This window comes from Mus pahari, chromosome 10 (assembly GCF_900095145.1).
Source record: "Mus pahari chromosome 10, PAHARI_EIJ_v1.1, whole genome shotgun sequence".
NCBI lineage: Eukaryota > Metazoa > Chordata > Mammalia > Rodentia > Muridae > Mus > Mus pahari.
The window spans coordinates 100,977,360-100,997,591 of record NC_034599.1 but is presented as its reverse complement, the minus strand read 5'-3'; the positions used below and the strand labels follow the sequence as shown (position 1 = coordinate 100,997,591).

The window sequence follows — 20,232 nt, the reverse complement described above, 5'->3', positions numbered from 1 at the left end:
TTTGAAGTGAAAATATGAACATTATTTAATAACTGATCTTCTGTAATAAACCATTTGAAAATATTTTACAAGGAATCACACACACAATATTTTACAAAGTTTCTCGACTTTTTTTTTTTTGTCGCTGTTGTTTTCCCAACTTGTCTGTACAAAATAGAATAACAAAAAAACAAACAAAAAAAAAGGGCAAAGAAAATGGCCCCCAAGTCCCCCAGCCCACAGTAAGGGGACAGCTAGGTCAGGTGGGTGATGAGAGGGTTGAACCCAGCTGGGGGTTGGACAACTACCTGATGGGATTGTTTTGTCTGGTTTCATTTGTCTTTAAACTTAAAATATATATTTATTTTTCTGTATGCGTTTGTTTCTTTTTTTTTGTTTATATTCTCCGTTGAGCACCTGACTACACTACAGTTACACACACACCCCCACAGGACACAGCTGACATCCAGGCTGGGCACACACCATGGATACCCACCCTGTTACCAACATTGGGCATGGACCACACACACACTGAGAAAGCAACACGCAACATGACATTAATTAACGAAGCCATTAATTAATGTATCACCCTCCCCCCTCCTCCCAGTCCATCTGAGCCTCACGGCTACACCCCTCCCCCCTGCCCCTCAGTTCCCTCCTGGCCCCCAGGTTACGATGCCTTTGGGAGAAATGACAGAATGAAAGGTGTGAAGAGATGTGTCCCAGGCTCAGCCTCTGTGTGTGCAGAACGGTTGGTTAGACATGTGCATGGTGCAAGTGTGTGTTCAGCAAGGGAGGGGCAATTTGGCCTCCTAGGGGCAGGGACTCTGTGTGTGTGTGTGTGTGTGTGTGTGTGTGCGCGCAGAGGGAATTAGGCCTGAGTGTGCAAGAACCAGATTGAGGATGGGATGGCCCAGCCAGGAGAGACCAAGTCACCCCTGCTAAGGCAAAATACAATGTCTGGTGGGGGTTCTTCTGCCAAAGGGTTTCGGGCAGTGATGTGTGGTCCTACTAGGGGCCGGACACTGGTGAGCGATGATTACAATGAGCACCTGGCAGGGCGAGGGGCACTTGGGGACACTGGTGGCTAGGGGTGAAACAGAGAGGCCTCCCCCCCAGCATTTGGCACGGTTTGACATTCAGTTTTAGAGATGGGAGGAGAAGCCAGGCTGCATCTCAGAGTAGAGGCAGAGGTGAGCAGAGATGGAGCACACAAGCCAACCCCTTCATTGACATCTCGCCCTGTGTAAGGCTTTGTGGGCCGCCCCCCATGGCGCGTGTCTGTTTGTGTGTTCCCTCACAGGCATGTCTAGTGAGGGTCCAGTTTCCGCTCTCAGAGATCCAAGTGTATATGGCATGTGTCTAAACTGATGTCATTGTGAGACTGCCCTGACACCTGCAAGGCTGGGGGCTTGTAGCCTAAAAGGGCCAGAAGCCTGTGGGGAGGGGGTGCCCCCCCGAATCTCTCACCATTACCATCTCTCCTTTTTTTTTTTTCCCCAGAGAAGGTAAGTTTGGGCTTGGATGGGGCCAAAGGGCCAGTTAGTGCCCAGCAGTGGCGGGTTGCCTACATAGAGGAAATCTCCAGGCAGGTGGAGGCCTGGTTTGGCATCAGTACTAGTGGTCTCCTGTCCCAGCCCACGGGGATGAGTCTAGGGACTGCGGGCACTTGGACAGTTCAAGGGTGAGCTAAATCTTGAGTGCCAAACACCATGGCACCTTACTTTGGGGTTCCCCTGCCCCAAGGCACAGGCTCTAGGGGAAGGGACCCAGGTCCTTCAGGAGAGAGTGGCCAAGGCTCTAGATTGGGGAATGTGGGATGGGAGGGTGAGCGAAAGGCTAGGAGGCCAAGGCGGGGGGGGGGGGTAATGATGTGTGTGTGTGGGTCGCTCAGAGGTGGCGAGAGGCAGCGAAGGAGTGGACTTGAGGCTGCGGCCGAGGTGGCAGGCCCAGGAGGAGCAATAGCTGCAAGGAAACCAAGACGCCCAGCGACGGAGGGAAGGAGGCTCCGCGGCCACAGTCTGAGGTATCTTCCTGCAGGAATGGAAGACAAGGAAGCGGTCGGTACCCAGCCGGCTCAGGCTCGCAGATGTCAGCAGCGTCGCTCCCCCAACTCACCGTCGCATTGTAGTCGAAACAGATGTGCGGACCTCTTCGGTATCGCGGTCTCTGCACCAGCTCACACTGCTCTGGGCCGTCCGCTGGGCATGGGTGGGGAGTCAAGGAGGCGGTGGCAGAGACGTGGGGGTGGGGTGGGGAGCGCAGGGCAGGAGGGGAGTGGGTGGTGGGGCGGGCGGGGGCAGGATACAGTGTGTCTCCTTCTGCAGCAGCCGGCCCGCCTCGCACTGGCTGCATAGCGGCTTCTCGGCCACCACGAACAGAAGATTGGTGTTGGTCAGTCTCTGCGCGTGGAACAGCCTGGAGGGACGATCCGTTGGCGGAGCCTTGGAGGTTCTCTCCACCCTGGAGTCACCGCCCCGCCCACAACCGCACAGACCACGCCCCTCTAACACGCCCCGCCCCTGCAAGTACCTGCTGCAGTTTCCGCAGTCAATGATGGCGTTATAGGATGCGTTCACCGAGCCGAAGTAGTACTGGGTCTGTTTCATGACGCAGCTGCTCTCGCGCGTCTCGGGGCTGCCCTCAGCTTCTGCCGGGTCTGCGGGGCCCAGACGCCTCAGCCCCGCCCACAGACAGTCATCCGCCTCAGCTTGGCGCAGCCCTAAGCCCCACCCTCCTTGTGATTCGAGCATCTGTTCCCGCCGGGGACAGAGATTTGGGGCCAAGCATCCTAAACCCTACTTACCTGCCTGGAACCAGCTGTGATAGATGAGACCATAGAGTAGCTGCTGGAATAAGGACCTGTAGGGCACCGGGCACCGAGTACCGGCGGTCAGCAGGTGCCAGTGCCTTACAGGCCTCCTTTACCAACCTCTCCTCCAGGACTCACCAGGCGGCAGCAGAGGTCCACCAGGCCAAGTTAAGGAAATCTGCAATGGTGGGCTGCAGTGGAGAGAGGAGCGCGGTCGCCTCTGGTTCTACATCACCCTGGCTCTCTAAAATGTTAGCGGGGAGGTCACTGTAGGCGGGTTTCCCAACCCTTAATCTCCGGGTATTTCTAGAAGCTTACCACAAAGACACCCCGGGGTGCAGCACCCAAGTTCCCAGGAGGCTGAGGGGCACAGGCTGCCTGATAGTCATAGGATTCCTTTCGGGTGTAGAAGGAGTTATTGTACAGTGCCAGCATCAGGTTGGCATCCACCTCACTGAAGAATCTGCCAACCTGGGGAGGCAGGGAGAGAGCCATAGTCACAGGACATGTTCTAGAAGGCTCTTACCTACACCGTCCTTCCATTTTCTTCCTGACCCTTACCTGGTCCCACTGATGGTTCTGGTTTGACAGCACCAGGAACCCTCCGTCATCAATGAGGACACAGAGTAGATCCTAAGAGATAGGGAGGGGGAGGTAAAACTGGTGAGGGGGCCGGTCTTGGACTATTTCACACTCTGGCAGTCCAATGGTTCAAAGTGAGGGGCATCACTCCTCTAGGTCTGGCAAGAAGAGGGAGTCAGGATAGGGGTGTCAAGATAGAAAGGCTTAGGGGCGGGCTAGGAGTCACAGTTGAGACCAGGGAGTCTGGGGATGGGGGAAGCTGGGATCCAGAGCAGAGACAGAGCACACGCACCTCGTTGTTAACCTCGCAGTCCATCTCACAGTGGCTGCTGGGGCCGCACTGCTGGGCAGAGAATGGGGGCTGTAAGACGCCTACCAGTGTCCCTCATGTCTGTTACCCCAGGCTATCTGAGGCACCTTCTGCCTTCCCAAAGGCTCTGGAGCCAGTCTGAGTGTCAGGCTTGTTAGGAGTCCGTGGAGACTCCAGAGGGCGCTTACTCCCCTTCCCCTGCCCAAATACCTTCTGAGGCTGGTCCTGATGGGTACGGTTGCTGGCCAGCACCTTGAACTTTTCAGCCCAAGCCTCTAGGTCCAGTTTGACACCCACAACTGTGGGAGAGAGCAGTGGTTATCTGGGCTACCTGCCTGGTCAGCGTCCTGACTATTGCCCCAGCCCCACCTCAGCCTTAGCATTCACCTGCTGGCCTCAGTGTTCGACGACCTAGACTGAGCTCCACAGCTGTGCTGACGAGGACACCTACGGTGTCATTCTCCAGCTCCAGTGGTCTTAACAGGGCTGGGGTGGATGAATAGAGCAGTCAGGAGTGAAGGCTGACCGTACTGGCCACTCTAAAACTGGGCCCTACCAAACCAGGGCTGGACCCAGCTTAAGCCTATAGCACCCCACACATAGCTTTTCTCTTTACACATCCCTGGTCTCAGTTAAGGCCTCCCACCTGCTGCTGGGTATGGGCAGACACTCACAGTCCTGGTGTGGGGGCTTGAAGATATAACCATGGTTATCCAGGCTGCGACGGTAGAAGCTGGCATTGAAGGGTTCAGGGTTTTCTGTCCAGTCTTTGGCCGCCCTAGAGCACCCAAGACAGGCAGAGCTCAGTGGGCATACAACTGCACACCATAAGGCAGCTTGTGGTATACAATGGTCTTGGCAGTGCTGAGGCTTCTGGGTAGTGAAGTCATAGCAAAGTCCCAGACAGGGAGAGTCGTTGCCACGTGTCACTTACTTGTTCGGGAAGACGCGTGTGATGCCACCATCAGTGGCAGCAAATACGGCTAGCAGGCTGTACCTGGGGGCAACAGGGAGATGGGGGTCACGGGTTCGTCTTCTACTGTGCAAGGCCGGGGCCTCTGGGCCAACCCCAGCCCCCTGCTACACATAGCCATAATAGCCTGGGCGGTGGTGCATACGTGTTGAGATCTTGGTCCCGCCACACACGTTCCACTAACTGCTGTGTAATGCCCGTGTCCAGAATCAAGTTATGAAGAAGGAAGTTATTACCTGGAATAGGACAGATGGAAAGGTGTCATATTGTAGAGGCATGACATCTCTGCCTCTAATCTCCAGGGCTCTGGTAAAAGCCTTCTCTGCATCCTTGGTCCAGGCCCTGCCTGCTTGTCTCCAGACCCGTGTATTGGCCTCCCTCCTGTCTCTGGCTCTTTGCCCTGAACCAAGACCCTGCCTATACCCAGAGGCCCCGCCCTATCCTCACACTGCTTGGAGTCCGGAGTCACTTTCTCCATGAGCTCGATGAAGTTCTTCAGGAACTCGGTGTTGTTGTCGGAGGCGTTCAAGTCCTTGCAGTACTCTCTGGGGGTTGGGGAGGGGCAAGAAGAGCAAGCGTGGGAAGCTGTACTGGGCGGAGGGATCCAGGCTTCCCGGCGATGTCCAGATTGCAGGGAGGGGCGCGCATGTCCTCACAGGCTGTGGTCACCATGAGCCTGAAGGCTGCTGGGACTAAGTTGGGGTAGGCAGAGTGGGCAGGAGGAGGGACTGCCTCCTCCACCCTGGTGGCTTTTCTCTTTCCTGGTCTTGGCCCTGCCATCTCTTATATATAGTTGGACCCAGATGGCCCCAGGAAACGCAAATGCCAGTGGGTGGCTCATCCACCTGTATGCCTGCCAGTGTTCTCGAGGGCATGAGTGGGGTTGAGTATCAGCTCTTGCTACTATCAATGTCTATGACCCCATCCTGCCTCTTCCTGGCCTTGTGCCTCGGGGCAATGCATTCTGGTCTCCCGGGGCTCACTTGTTTTCACCATGCCACAGTTGGGGTGTCAGTAGGAATGTGTGGGTCCCTTGGACTGGTTGTTCCTGGCAGACCCTCACCAGACTCAGGCTCTGGGTCCAGAAAACATGGGCGTGGCAGAACCAGGAGTAGGGTTCTTGGAGAACAATGACTCTTTCTGACGGATGGAGCCATCTCTCCTGCTCAGTCCCTTAGTCACAACCCTGCCACCAGGGATCTCCCCAGTAGCCTAGATGACAGTGACTCTGTGGACAGTTTAAAAAGTGAGCAATTTCCCCAGGCTGTGGGAGGACCCATAGCTTAGTGTGGGCTCCTGGGACTGGATTCGTAGTTACACTGATTCATTGAGTGTCTGTAAACTGTACTGTCTGTGTGGACACGCCCAGTGACAGTCGCACAACTGTGCATTAAGATATACCACACATGTGAAATATATGTTCACATCTGTAGGGCACTTCATTCACTCATACACACTTATTCAGTGCTCCTGAAGCAGTCATGAAAAAGACGCCACTTCCCTACGTTACTTCAGGGTCACACCTCCCAGGCCATTTCCGATCACTAACGCACACAGACCACACCCCACATGTACACCTGGCCTCTTGCACATGGACACAATGAGCCACAGGTACAAACATCTACAGAGAGTCAGAGATTTGTGGGTGCATGCACGCAACGTGCCTATGCACGGAGGTTAGGAGTGTCCAGAGCCCCGTTTGTGCCAGAGAGTGCTCTCATTTAAAACCCGGGTCACAAGAGAGGGCGTCAGCACCAGGGGCCATGGCCCTCCTCAGAAGTAGTTCAAGGCAGACTGTGTGCACACTAGGATGCCTGTTTTCACACTGTGTGTGCACTCCTGGGATGGCTCTGGGTTCTGATCTCCCACTTGCCAGAGCAGTTCCTCAGCTTCTCGCCCTCCCTCCTGTTTCTCCCTCATGCTCAGTGAGCCACCACACCAAGGATGAATGGCACTGGCAATGGCCACAGGGGCTCTGGCTGGCTCAGCCCTCAGACCCACACAAACACTGACTGATGAAGGACAACAACGTGGGGATGGGCAGGTCAGGTATGGGCAGGGTGCCACAGACCAGAGCAGCAGCTGCCCAGCGAGGGTGTGCTGGAGGACAGCCAGCCCAAGGTGGAAAGGGCTCCTCCTTCCTGGTGGCCTGGGAGGGCACAGAAGGTGGCAGAGAATCCAAAGCCCACCTGCCCCTGGCCTGGTGGGAGATGGTCTGTGGGCTACAGGCTACTGCTGCCTGGTGCGGCTACATGGCCTGGGTATGTACACAGCCGCACATACCGGGCTATGTATCGGGGTTGGGAGCAACACTGCACAGGACATAGACACACAGAGCTCCAGGCAGCAGTGCAGGAGGTGGGGCCAGGACGGTCAGGGGAGGGGGAGGACGCCTCAGCAAGGCCACACGCAAGCTACCTCGGAGCAATGAAAACGTGTCCTTCAGACTCAAAGCTGCTGGGAAGCAGGAACTCAAAATCTGCAACAGAAACGGGGGGTTATCCGGCGGGGGCTGGGGAGGCGGGAGGCCAGGGGGCTCAGAGCTGATGGGGCTGGAGGGACAGGTAGGGACAAGGCAGCCTGAGGGAGGGGGGAGACACCGGCAAAAAGGGGGCTCCCCCGCCACTTCCGCGTTCAGGTTTGAGCCAGAGAGAAGGGAGGGCGAGGGGGGTGTGGGGCCTGTGGAGACTACAGCATCGCAGGAGAAGGGCAGTTATAGCCAATATGTTGCCCGGGCCTGGTCCTCTGTCGGCAGTGAGTCCCTTGGCGTGGCTGTATATGCTTCCATACTGCTGTATAGCACATATACACGGACACACACACACACACATATATATATACACACACTGCTATATATATGCATGGTCTGGGGGAGGCGCCGGTCTAGCTCTTATCACATCCATAATGGAAAAACCGCATGCGAAGCTTCCCTTGCCTCTGTAAGAGACTTTGAGGAAGGGAATCGGCTTTGGGCTGCGGGATTTTTCTTTTTTTCTTTTTTAAAATCTCTCTTTGCTGCAGCCGTTTGCATTTTTGGTAGGTCTTGCTTTTTGTTCTGTGTCAGGCATCAACATGGCCAAACCGAAAGGGTTTCTCACGGGCACAGACAGTCCAACCAGAGACAGGTGTGCGCAGCTGCTGGCGGTGGAGGTGCTGCAGTGCATCGTGGAGGTCTGGGGCTGGGGTGTCCTTCCTGGAACAGGATGCTGGGGGACGGGGAACCCACAGGGGGCAGGATGAGACAGGGCTGCTGCTGGACTCTGCACACCTGCTTTCCAGGCTGAGAGGAGCTGGGGACCCAGGAAAGGAGTAGAGACAAGGAGAATGCTGGGAGTGTCTGGGGGGACGGTCTAACAGCTAGGCCTGGGCCTTGGGCTTATGGGCCCTGTATGTGTGTGCAGTGGATACATAGCTATGTGTACATGTTTGTTTTTGCACAGGCATGTGCTCACACACCTGAGAACATGGCCCCTCTCTCTGCCCATCTGGACCGGATTACCCTGCTGTGTGCATATTTTATTCTTTTGAGATAAGCTCTGCAGTCCATGTTTGCCTAGGACTCCCTTATACAGCCGAGGATGACCTTGAACTTCTGATTCTCTTGCACACACTTTCAGAAGGCTGGGATATGGGCATGCACCATCACACCTGGCTTACGTGATGCTGGGGATTGAACCCGGGACCTTGTAAATGCCAGGCAATGACCAGCAACTGAGCTGTATCCCCTGCCACTGTGTGCATCTGCGAGGGCCCTTGGCTTGTGTAATTCTGGCAATCCATCTCCCTTTGTTTTAAAAATGATGGTCTCAGTTGCCTTGACTAGCCTCCGGTTCTTGCCGGAACCTCTTGAATGCTGGGATTTTAGGCCTGCACCACACTCGGCTTTCTCTACCCTATCCTCACCAACATCCCAAACTCTTTTTACCACAGAGCTTCTGTCATCCCCAAAGGGGGATTTTCACCGTTCCCAAATACTCCCATGATGCACTGCAAAGTTCTGAACACGGGAAACTAGGGCTGCGTTGAAGGGCTGGGCAGTCACTGGTTGGACTGTTCCTTTCCGACAGGACTGTGAGGCAGGGTTTGGACACAAGCCAAAGGTGAAGGGGTAGAGTGGGAAGAGGGGAATGAGGAGAAAGAAAAGAGAGGGAGGAGGGAGGAGGGAGAAGGAGGGGACTCTACTATGTTTGTCCTGTTACCAGGGCCTTGAAGTTCTAGGGTCAGAGGGTGGGATGTGGGAGATGGTACAAAAGATAACTCAAGCCAGTGGGATTGGCGTACGCGCCGACCCTGACCCAGGCCAGCAGGCGCAGCTTACTCCCTTTCTTGGACTAGGCTAGACAGGGACCCTGGGTTTCTTGGGGAGTCCTCTGCTTCCAGGATGGGACAGTCTCATGTGGTTCTCCATGCCTCACAGGGTCAAATGTTCCCTGGAAAGGCAGCAGTCTGTCTACCAAAGGCAGACCTCATCATTTGCTGCCCCCTCTACCTCCCGCTGTTCTCGGAGGAGGCCTGGTGGCTCACTAGCCACTGTTCTGGGAACTGACTTGGGGGCCCTTCGCTTTGTCAGTAGGCTGTCTTCCTCTAGACCGTTTGGTTGGCTCTTGGGATCCAAAAGATCCCACCCTGTGCCTGGAGAAGAATACAGTTCCCGAGTCTGCCTTATTTCCCCCAGCGGAATAGCTTTCCCATACAGATGAGCCCTCTCTAAGGGCAGAGGTAGCCCAAGGGTCCTTAGCAAGACCTCAGGAGCAGCAGGAGCAACAGCACATGTTAACCCAGGATGGTGGGACAACCTTGTCCTCCTGTGTCCAGGCTGCCTGCCCTCTGTGATCCCCACTAAGGCTCCTGAGCCTTGCCACCTTTCTTCTAGTAGGGCTGTGAGCTCTGGGGCCACACCAGAAGCCAGAGGCTTAAGAGCCTTCTAGAGGGTGCCTGCTGGGACTTCCCTACCAACAGCTTCTCCAAACTCCTGCCCTGCTGGGTGGGTGGTGGTGAGGCATCCAGTTCTGTTCTCACTGTTGAGTTGTCTTGGAGGGCCAGAGAAGTTGGGGAGGTGGGGGGGCTTCCCATGGGGTCCCACAAGGACTGGGGAATAGGAGGAAGGAGTCTGGGCCCCCAGGACACTGGAGAACTTTCTGCAGACAGCCCCAGAAATGGGCTACAGGCTCTAACTGGGTGTCAGGATCAGAGGAAAGGCAAGAACTGAGGAGCCGAGAGATGCTGGGAGGGAGCCCCAGAGGGCAGGGGTGTGGCTGGTCCTGGGCAGGAAGGGGGGCAAGCAGGGGTGTGGGGGTGGGTGGGGTGGGGGAGGAGGGAGCACTGGTTCTGAATATACTTGCCCTTCAGTTTGCTGATTGGCACTGGGACAGTCCACCAAGAGAGAAAGCGAGGAAAACAAAAACACAAACACAAAAACAAACGAAAAGGGGGAGGGGAAGGGGAGGGGCACAAACAATATTTTATTCAATGGCTGTTTGAATGAAAATATTGTGTCTCATCATCATACCGAAAGGAAACTTCTTGCAAAAAAAAAAACGACATGAGAGAGAAAAGAGAGAGCAAGAAACTCAAAGGAGATGAGCCCCAGCCGGCCAGGCAGGTGGGGGGCGCCCGGTGGGGCCGGAGCCCCAGCCTCCCTCCCAGCGACCTCTGGCATTGGCAGGCAGGGCCGGCCTGAGATCCAGGCCTTTCCAGAGAGGCCCCTGGTGAGCAGGCATGCATGGGGAGTCACAGGCAGAGGAGTGAGAGAGCTGGAGGGGGAGAGGGAAGGAGGCAGAAGTGGGGGGAGAGGGGGAGAGAGAGGGAGGGGGGAGAAGAGAGGGAGAGAGGGGGGAGAGAGAGGCAGAGAGGGGGAGGGAGGGAGAGAGGGGGGAGAGAGAGGCAGAGAGGGGGAGGGAGGGAGAGAGGGGGGAGAGAGGCAGAGAAGGGGAGGGAGGGAGGGAGAAAGGAGAGGAGCCAAGGAGATGGGGAAGGAGAAGACACATAAAAGGAAGACTAGAAGGCAGGCAGGCAGGCAGGGGTTCTAGGTTAGGGAGAAGGGATGGAGGGACTGAGCAGAAGGATGAGGCAAGAGAGAGGGGGTTAGGGTGAAGAGAAGGAGAAAGGAGCAAGAGGAAGAGAGAAATGAGAGGAAGAGATGGAGGGAGAATGTGACCTGAAGGAGGAGGGGGAGGAGGAGAGGGAGGAGGCAGAGGAGGGGGAGGAGGAGAGGGAGGAGGGAGAGGAGGAACAGAGGTTGGGACAGAGGTGGTACCACAGAGGGAGGACCAGGGCAAGGGGAGTAGAAGAGAAGGGAGGGGAAGGGTATCTTCCAGCAATGTAGCCCCCAGGAGTGTTCAGGGCAGGCAGGCTAAGGAGGGAAGACACGGGATAGGAAAAACCAAAAACAATCCTCAACGGAAACCACGAGAGAATGGTCTAGAACCAAATCTGAGAAAAGGCAAGCATGCAGATTTCCACAGACTTTCGAAGGCTGGTTCCCCAGCCTGTGGGCACGCCTGAGGCTGGGCAGACTGGGCAGGAGGGGCTGCCGTGCCCGCAAGCTCGGCTGGCTGTGCTGCCTGGGGCCGGCCAAGGGTGCAGGGGCAGAGGCAGGGGTGCAGGACGCAGGCAGGGGCCAGGCCACTTACACTTAACCTGCAGGATCTGGTCGCTGAGGTTGGCTTGGAGGTAGTAGGTGCTGTAGGGTGGGAGCACCAACCCCAGGCTGGGGAGGAGGGGGAGGGAGAGCACAGGTCACTGATGAGGAGAGGTACGCCACACTCACCCTTCCTTTATTAGGGCCTTGGAGCCAAAGAGACTCAAGCTGTGGCAGCCACAACTCCCCTGCACAACTGCATATCCTAGGAATTAACACCTTGGAGACACCAGGGTCCTAAGCCCTTGTCTCCCCAAACCATCTCAGAGGCTTCGAAACTACTAGTTCCAAAGTGACTCCCCACCATACTGCCCACCTCAGCACCCACCTGCCCCACGATCTCCTGGCAGAACATGAACCCTATGAGAGCCAGGAAACATTATGGACTGGTTCTGGGGTGTGAGAATGCTCCTGGCGTTCCAGAATGGACCCCAGAGTCGGTGTATAGGCTACAGTGAAGACAGCCTATGCTGAGAGGGTCAAGGCTGGCTCTGAGGCCACGGTGCTAACTGTGAGCAGAACGTGATACCCGGGAGACCCTCCAGGTGGGGGGATGTTAGGTGAACTGTCCTGTCCTCAGTCCTGTTCTTCTAGGACCTGCTGCTTGTCACACAGGGGCCAGGGGAGGCCCTGGAGAACCAAACATCTCAGGGTAAATACATAGTAAGGATGGGGGGGTGCAAGTGGAGAGAAGCAACCAGGTTCAGATGTCAGGGTCACTTTCTCCCTTCGCTGTCTGCCCAGTGTGGCCCACTCACCTGTAGTTGGTACTCCTTATAGGCACCCAGGTGTAGTTCCGAATCACTTCATCTATGTACCTCTGGGAGAGGAGGCTGCATCAGGTTCTTGGGTGATCGGGCAGGGGAGGGTGGGGAGGGATGGGTGCCCATTCTGATGCCCTTGTTCCCTGACCTGTGCCTTCATACCTCATCCAGGGATTTGACTAAGGTTCTGATCTGCTTGTGGCCTTTGTCGCCGTCAATCATGCTGCGACGGATCTGCAAGGGTCAAAGTGGTAAACCCCCTGCTCCCGTGCCAGCCATTTTCTCGCTCTTCCCCTGCCTTCAGCTCACCTCCTCCTTGTTCTCATCTTCCAGCTCTGCGTCCAGGAAGTCCAAGGTCACAGGCTCCCGGAAGTTGGTAGTCTACAGGAAGCCAGATAGGAAGTCAAGAGTCCTGGTCTTAGAGGGGCTCCCAGCCCTCGGGGAGCTCCTCACTTGGCTCACCTGGGGCTTGAGATTGGGATGTAGCAACACGTAGCCGTTCAGATCGATGGCGAACACGTAGCCGTTGGCGCCGAGCTGTGGGGTACAGGTTGGGGGCTCAGAGGACTGAGCAGGGATTTCTTAGACTCTGAGCTGCCCTCCATTCTGTTTCCCATACTGCCTGTCTTTACAGACTGGGTGTCACTCATACACCTCATACAGTCCACGCCAAGGTTGACTAGCCCTGTAGGTAGGTGGGCATTCTCCATTTCCCATTTCCCACGGAGGAACCAGCCAGCCCAATCCCTGTATCTGCATGAGGCTCACAGGCTTTTGCTTTTGGGCCGCTGTGTGGCTTCCTCTATCCACTGTTTTCTCTCTCTTTTTTAAATATGAGGTCAACCAGTTGTTCCTTCTTTAGTTTTTTTTTTTCTTTAATAACTATGAGGTCCACCTCATATGTATGTATGTGTGTGTGTGTGTGTGTGTGTGTGTATATATATATATATATATATATATACTACTATGTGGTTGCTGGGATTTGAACTCAGGACCTTTGAAAGAGGAGCAGTCGGTGCTCTTAACCACTGAGCCATCTCTCCAGCCCCCACTGCTTTCTCAAATTTTGCTTTCCTGTCACCATTTTAGTGGTGGTGGATAGGAAGGAGAGACTCTTAGGCTCCCGCAGTCCCAGCGGAAGGCCCAGCGAGGGTGGCATCCAGGGACGAGTCTTTGCCTCTGATAGTTTCTTACTGTATGTGGGGCCTCTCAGGCTGAGCAAAGGTTTCCCATGGTTTAGGCTTGAACTTGTCACACATATTTAGCACTTGCTCTTGCTTTCACAGTTGAGACCCAAGTTCTCTAACCATAGGCTCTGAATAGCCAAACTGCCATCCCGTCCGTCCCTTCCCTGGCTCCAGTTTTTGCTTTCTGCTTTCAGGCTCTTATTTGGAAGAGTTCTTCTGCTTCTGCCCCACCCCCACTCCCACCCCCCCACCCCCCCTGCTAGCACACTTCTGGGCAGGGCTGAATCTGGCCTGCCACCTGTTGCTATAATTTGTCTGTAAGCCTCAAGTGGGTTTTATGGCTTTATTTATTGAGATAGGATCCCTCAGTGTAGCTGTGTAGCCCTGTTTGTCCTGGAACTCCCTCTGTAGACCAAGCTGGCCTCGATCTCAGAGATCTGTGTGCTTCTGTTTCCTGAGTGCTGAGATTAAAGGAGTGCATCACCACTGCCCAGTGGGTTATAGGTTTAAGAAAAAAAAAAAAAATCAAAAGAGGGAACTGGAGAGCCGGCTTGCAGTTAAGAGCACTAACTGCTCTCCCAGAGCACTGGATTTGATTTCCAGCATCCATACAACAGCTCATGGGCATCTGTAACTCTAATTCTAGGGATCCAGTGTCTTCTTCTGGACTCCAGAGGTACCCGGCACAGAAAAACATCCAGGCAAAATATCCACACACATTGTATTTAAAAACAAAAAATTACTTTGTGTTGTAAAAATGTCATGGAATTCAAATATCAATATCTACAAATAAAACTTTATAGGCCATCAGGCATGGTTGTATACACCTTTAATTCCAGTACCTGGGAGGCAGAAGTAGTTGGAGGCCAGCCTGGTTTATGTAGTGAGTTCCAGGATAGTCAGAACTATATAGTGAGACCCTGTCTCCAAAAAAAAAACAAAAAAACAAAAAAACAAACAACCAACAAAGGTGAATCAAATCTGCGTAGGCCATTTATCAATGATTCGTGTGCAGCTGCTTTCACATGATAGTGTTAGCGTGGAAAATGGATGTTTAGATCAGCAAGGCCTGAAACAGTCACAGACTCGTCCTTCCTGTGAAGCTTGCTGTCCCCAGCTTTAGACTGTCCCTTGGGAAGTCTTTTTTGATTCTCTGAGTCAAAGGCCCCTGTGAAGGTCTTTCGGTCCCCATGTCTCCCCTGCTGAGTCTGGCTTGTGTCACTATGGACAGTAAACCAGGGCAGAGGGGCAGGTGGACACTTACTGTGTAGTTGGGAGTCAGCCTTTTGATGTCATTCAAGGCCACATCGATGCCCATGACACCCAGGATTAGCTGGTTCTGGACACAAAGGAATGGGACAGTACGCCATAATGAGTCAAGTCCATAGTAGAATCCCCTGGTCCAGGCCTAAGGGCTAAGCTGTTGATACAGACAGCTGCTCTGCAAGTCTGTAGCATGCCTCCTCCATCCCCAGACCTGCTCCAGGCATGCCAAGCCCTCCCCAGATAACCCACTGGGCAACTTACCTTCTTTTCCCCAGGGCCATCCTGTGTCAGGTTGAAAACAGGGAGAGTCCCTGTTACCACCAACCCCAGCCCCTGAAGGGAAAGAAGGATGGGGTCTCCTGTGGCCAGCCCTGTCTCCACTGTGAGTGTTCAGAGAAGGGGCCCAGCCACAGGCCACCTGTCATTTTCTTTTACTTGGTCAGCACCAATAAGGGGCCCCTCAAGGGTCTTGACTGTGTGGGGACATCTCTGAGGGAAGGCCATCAGTCCCCTTTCTTTGCCCAGAAGCCTCACCAGCGCATCTTCATACACGTTTGTCCATTGCACTTGCTTGGCGTCCTTGCCTGCCAGTACCATGGGCCTACCCAGCACATCCAGGTATTCCTGGGAGAGGAGAGGTACTAAATGTCCTTCCCAACTCACTCTTCTTTCATCTGCTGCCATGGACAACAGCAGCCACCAGGGGTCGCTATCGGCCCATGGCTGGAAAGCACGCAGCCACAACCAGAGGGAAGCCAAGGCCTGGGAGGGTCTGTCTCCTCCACAACCTCACCTGTGTGTTGATGCGGATGGCTCCGATGGAAGGGATCTCAAAATAGTAACCTGCAAAGGGAGGAGACGTGGGTTTGACTGGCACAGCAAGGTCCGCAGCACAGGGGGTAATGTCGCCTGGGTACACCTGCAACGTTCTGTGTATTGTGACTCTCCCCCAACTTCTTTATGCTCCCTGCCATTGCCCTGGCACTGTGACCAACGCTATAGGAGAGGGTAGATTGTAGGGGTCTAAAGAAGCAGCAGGGGTGGGAGTGGTTAACAGAGATGGGGTGGAGGAAGGGGCCTCATCCCAGGACGTCAGAAACATGAGTTTACCCACATGTACAGAGAGATGGATTGATCAGCAAACAGATGTATTAGCAGAAAGGCTGGAGACAGACAGACAGTGGACCTACAGTCAGATGGGCAAGCAAGACAGCCCACCAAATAGACAAAGCAATCGACAAAGGGTATGTATGGAAGGACAAACAGACAGTATGCGAACAGACAGCTGGACACTTGGGTGGACAGCTGGCAGAAGGACACAGCAGGCAGAGGCCCTGGTCGTGAAACCCGATGAGGTACCTTTGTTAGTACAGGCCATCCACTGCAAGGGTGTGACGTCATAGTTATGCTGTCCTACGGAGAACGTGAACACGCGTACCTGCCGGAGCGATGAGGTTATCGAAGTGGCCACCCAAGGACTGCCCTCTCCCATCCTGGACCCAGCTCAGGGCAGCCACCCACCAGGGCCGAGGCTCACCGTCCGGTTGGGCCAATTGTACTTTTCGAAGACATCCTGCACGCGATCCTCACCCCCATCCGTGAACATCATGATCATCTTATTGCAGTTAGCCCGAGTGATGTTGGACTGGTGAAGGATGAACACAGTCAGGCAATCCTTGGTCTCTCACAGGTCCAGGGTGGGGCCTCCTCCCTCCCGGCAGATGGTACTGTCTGTCTAAGCTGTCTGTTTACTATTAACAAGGCAATCCATCTTTATCTTCCCATGTCACTAAGCCTGGCCCCTCGCCCACCCCTGGCTACCCATTTGCCCACCCGTGGGGCTCACATTCTGTAGCTGGTCAAAGGCATACTCAAAGCCGGCCTTGTAGCCTGTGGTGCCCTTAGCCACCATGCCCTGCACGGCTTCCTTGAACACCTTCTTGTTACGCACATTGGCCTGCACCAGGTGTGTGAAGCAAGACACAGGCTGCGCCTTCTCGTTGAACTGTGGGGACAGTAGGGGGGTGGTGGGTGGCTTCAGGCTGACCACAGCGGACAGCTGTTGTACAGGGCTGATGGTTGTCATGGGAGCAGGTTGGATGGGGGTGAGTGGTACCCAGCCTGCCTGCCACCTTGCCACTCACTGAGGCCACGTTCACATAGTCATCATCAGAGAGTGTGTCTAGCATCTCACAGACGGATGTCTTCATCAGCTTCAGGGTCAGGCCGCTCACGCTGCCACTCCTGGAAACCGGGCACGGAGGGGGCCCATACGTGTGGGCTCTCGGCGTTTCCCCGCCCTTCCCTCATAAGCTGCCCAGGCAGCAGAATCCAGTCCTAGCCCCATCCCACTAGCCTACAAGGCTCACTCACACATCCACAATGATGACCATGTCCTTGGGTGATGAGGCCCCCTGTATATACCTGCCAGTGAGAAGACTCAGTTAAGGACGGCACCTCCGGGACCTGCGGGGTCTTCCTTCTTCCACCCACTTACTGATTCCTGTGTTTCTACTGACCATGCACTGTGGGGGTTGGAATGGGTCTGGGCACCGGGGAGACCATGCTCAATAAAAAAGACTTTTTGTTTTGTTTTGTTTTTTTTCCTCGTGACGTGAGTGATCTGGTTCCCTCATTAAGTAAACAAGAGGTGGGGCAGGGGGCAGGGGATCCACAGGGACAGAAGGCTTTAGTGGCTTGTGTCCTCTGTCCTAGAGAGACCCCAGAGAGTCTGGCTGTGTATGAATGGAGGAGGGAGGGAAGATCATGGAGAGAGGCAGAGCAGAGGGTCGGGGGTGTCCAGGGATCAAATGAGTAGGTGGGGCCGGCTGACCTGACAGAGGCTCTAGCTACCCTTGGAAACACCCTCACTGGTCTGCTCTCAGTTCTGAGTGGGTGTGGGGGGACTGGGTAGTGGACGATACGCGTGGGGGCAGAGGCAGCTGGGCGGCTTGCCTGGGCGATGGGATCCATTTTCCAGTGGCAGCGATGTGTGAAATGAAAATTGGATAGAGCTGGCTGCGCCCTGCTCGGAGGTCTGGCTATTGGGAGGGAGGGGAGCGGGCACGAGAGATGTGGAGCTGAGGGGGTGTCTCGCCTCCACCCCTCCTTGCTCACTCACCAGGGTCGTCTCCTGACATCGTACAGGTCAATCTTCTTGGGGGCTCGCCATGGTGTGGCTGTGGAAAGAGAGGGGTGAAGGGGCCTGGCCTGGCAGAAGGGTCTGACTGGAGCAGACGGGAGTTATGGGGATTGACCTGGTTCATCGTACCCCATGAACCTCAGGATGGGTAGGCTTGGAGATGGAGCAAGACGGGTGCTGGATGGGCCAGGGAGACAGTGGTGCCTACCTGGGTAATAGCGGGTGACTCCCGTGGCACTGCCAAAGACTTGCCACAACAGTGTAGGGTCTTGCCTACGGTTCTCAATGAAGACGCTTTCCAGGGCTTCTGTCCAGTTAAGCTCATTGAGGATGACAGTAGCTGAGGGACAGGGCAGAAGGCTGGGGTTGGGAGGTTTGGGGTCGCCCCCTGCTAAACCCATCTCCGTGGCCTCCCTGCTTTCTGCCTGCCCAGGCTTTCTTTGATTTCCCAGGACCTCACGGGGCCACACCAGCTCTCCTAGGGAGATTTTCTTGCTCTCCCTCCTCTAAATCGTCAAAGGAATGTCTCAGCGCGCTACCCCTGTTCCAGGCCTCAGCGAGCAAGCGGGGCTGATGTGGTCTGTGGCCTGTGGAGAAGGGCCGCCTGGGTGGCAGGGAGCTGTGAGCTGGGCCCCGTCCAGCTTGCTGCCTGGAGCCCACAGCCAGCCCCCAGGGAGCTCACCCACTCAGCATGCACTCCAGGCCGCAGCCACAAGAAAGCAATTAAGGGCCCGCTGATGGGGCTGGAATTATTCAGCTATTAAAGGTACCTGATAAGCTGGAAGCCACTCAGCTCCATGATTAATCAACTGGGGCCAGGAGCAGGCAGGGGCAGAAGTGGGGGCTGCAGAGGGGCAGGGGTGGGGCCAGGATCCTCTTCCGACCCGGGCACACACACTTGCACACACATGCGCACATACATACAGCTTGCACCCATGGCGGGTATCGCTGCCTCTGATCTCTGTGCGTCCTGCCAAACGTAGGAGCCCCAGCCCCTTACACCCGAACCCGCCCACCTTAGCAACACAACTGCTACCATGGGTGAGGAGTACACAGGAGTTCTCATATGCTACCACCTGGTACTCACCCTCCCTTCTGCCAGGCCTACCACCGACCAAGGCTGATCTCTACCCTGTTGACCAACCTGGATGGCATTCTTGTCCCATCACTCAGGGTGCCCCGAAGTCTACCTGGTGTGTGTGTGTGTGCACGCGCTCGCGCACATGTGTGGCGTGCTTTTATCTCTACACGGATCAGGCCACTCTACCCTCCGTGATCCCTGTCAGAGATCTCAAGTGGCAGGCAGAGAAGGTTCTCTCAGGCCTTTGATTCCCTGAGAACAGATGAGCTGTGCCCTACAGCCTCTCAGGCCCTGCCCGTGCCCAGGGACCTGCCACCCCTTGCCCACTCCTCTGCCTTTGCTTTGTGTGCGGGCTGGGCTGTGACTCTGCTAGCTTGCTCCTCCTTGAGCTTGGCTTTCATCCCTCTGTCTCTGTGGGTCTCCTTAACCGACCACAATACCAACATGAAACCTCTTTCTTCCATTGGCTCTGCCTATCGAACAGTGTGTTATGGTCCTGTTTCTGATTTAGAAGCCTAGTGAGTTGAACACTTTCTATTTTTCTTTTTAAGGAAAAAAAATGAAGCGTGGCCCCCAAATGTTTCGCACAATAACATGTGTCCTCGAGTCTGCATGGCATGCCTAACCATCCCTGGGCCTCTTCCTGTCTGAGAAACTTGGAAGTCCCTCAGGTTGCCAGCAGAGGGGTGACTCTTGCTGCAGGTGGATTGTCCCTACAGATATCTGCGACCACCAGGATATACCTGCATGACACACTGAAGCGAATACCCCCACATGCACACATGCCCACGCCCACGCCACACCCATGTGCGTGTACCCTCAGATCACATTGAGTTGGGAAATGGGGACCATGCCCCCTCAGGCAGGCGATTACAGATTTAATTAAAAGTGACACAGTAAATAAAGAACATATAAAATGTAATTTGTGTGGGTAGCGAGGGGTGACTGGGGAGGGTGGCGTGGCTCCTGTTTTAATTAGCGTGCCTGCCTGTGATAGTGCCTCTCGACTGGCTCATGCAGGTGATCTGCCCGCATCCTGCTGGGGGTGGGGCTGGCTGACGGTGAGGGCGACAGGGGCTTCCTGGAAGACCCTAGGGTTCCCCCTTTTCCTGGAACCTATACAGTAGCTCCGTCTCCTTTGCCCCCATTTTCCCAGCATCCCAGCACACCATCTTCCACTTCCTCTGAACCCAGCGGATTTTGAGTCTGTCCTCTAAGTAGGTGCTGGCATGGTAATGTCAGAACCAGGGCCTTCAATGGAGGAAATGCCTAAGGAATTGGAACAGTATATGGAGAAGATGCCCAGAGCTGAACACCAGATGAGGGGCCCCAAAAGTAGACTGAAGCTTTAATGACTCCATTGTGCAAAGCTGCCCCACTCCTGGGACGTGGAATCTCAACCATATTTTCCTGGTCCCCCTTCACCACACTCTTTTTGTTTGTTTGTTTTTTTCGAGACAGGGTTTCTTTATATAGCCCTGGCTGTCCTGGAACTC

The 20,232-nt window shown here is 55.0% G+C and overlaps 1 protein-coding gene across 2 annotated transcripts in view; it reads right to left on the bottom strand.

The window, feature by feature from the left end:
- Window positions 1-20,232, bottom strand: part of Cacna2d2 (calcium voltage-gated channel auxiliary subunit alpha2delta 2) — a 128,725-nt gene continuing 108,493 nt past the window's right edge. Inside the window, exons 7-38 of one of the 2 annotated variants that reach the window (XM_021205994.1) lie at window positions 17,864-17,995; window positions 17,635-17,692; window positions 16,887-16,937; window positions 16,658-16,757; window positions 16,360-16,518; window positions 16,051-16,158; window positions 15,873-15,951; window positions 15,307-15,356; window positions 15,048-15,137; window positions 14,775-14,846; window positions 14,512-14,586; window positions 12,523-12,597; window positions 12,370-12,441; window positions 12,223-12,294; window positions 12,055-12,116; window positions 11,289-11,365; window positions 7,075-7,135; window positions 5,104-5,201; window positions 4,802-4,892; window positions 4,618-4,680; window positions 4,358-4,461; window positions 4,071-4,169; window positions 3,894-3,982; window positions 3,666-3,716; window positions 3,353-3,424; window positions 3,110-3,262; window positions 2,930-2,982; window positions 2,786-2,841; window positions 2,512-2,638; window positions 2,288-2,397; window positions 2,098-2,180; window positions 1-2,013 (exon numbers count right to left, since the gene is read on the bottom strand). In XM_021205994.1, coding sequence (XP_021061653.1) covers window positions 1,870-2,013; window positions 2,098-2,180; window positions 2,288-2,397; window positions 2,512-2,638; window positions 2,786-2,841; window positions 2,930-2,982; window positions 3,110-3,262; window positions 3,353-3,424; window positions 3,666-3,716; window positions 3,894-3,982; window positions 4,071-4,169; window positions 4,358-4,461; window positions 4,618-4,680; window positions 4,802-4,892; window positions 5,104-5,201; window positions 7,075-7,135; window positions 11,289-11,365; window positions 12,055-12,116; window positions 12,223-12,294; window positions 12,370-12,441; window positions 12,523-12,597; window positions 14,512-14,586; window positions 14,775-14,846; window positions 15,048-15,137; window positions 15,307-15,356; window positions 15,873-15,951; window positions 16,051-16,158; window positions 16,360-16,518; window positions 16,658-16,757; window positions 16,887-16,937; window positions 17,635-17,692; window positions 17,864-17,995 — 2,786 coding nt within the window. In that variant the 3' untranslated portion in view covers window positions 1-1,869. The remainder of the gene's footprint in view (window positions 2,014-2,097; window positions 2,181-2,287; window positions 2,398-2,511; window positions 2,639-2,785; window positions 2,842-2,929; window positions 2,983-3,109; window positions 3,263-3,352; window positions 3,425-3,665; window positions 3,717-3,893; window positions 3,983-4,070; window positions 4,170-4,357; window positions 4,462-4,617; window positions 4,681-4,801; window positions 4,893-5,103; window positions 5,202-7,074; window positions 7,136-11,288; window positions 11,366-12,054; window positions 12,117-12,222; window positions 12,295-12,369; window positions 12,442-12,522; window positions 12,598-14,511; window positions 14,587-14,774; window positions 14,847-15,047; window positions 15,138-15,306; window positions 15,357-15,872; window positions 15,952-16,050; window positions 16,159-16,359; window positions 16,519-16,657; window positions 16,758-16,886; window positions 16,938-17,634; window positions 17,693-17,863; window positions 17,996-20,232) is intronic. The other variant, XM_021205995.1, reaches the window with a different exon arrangement.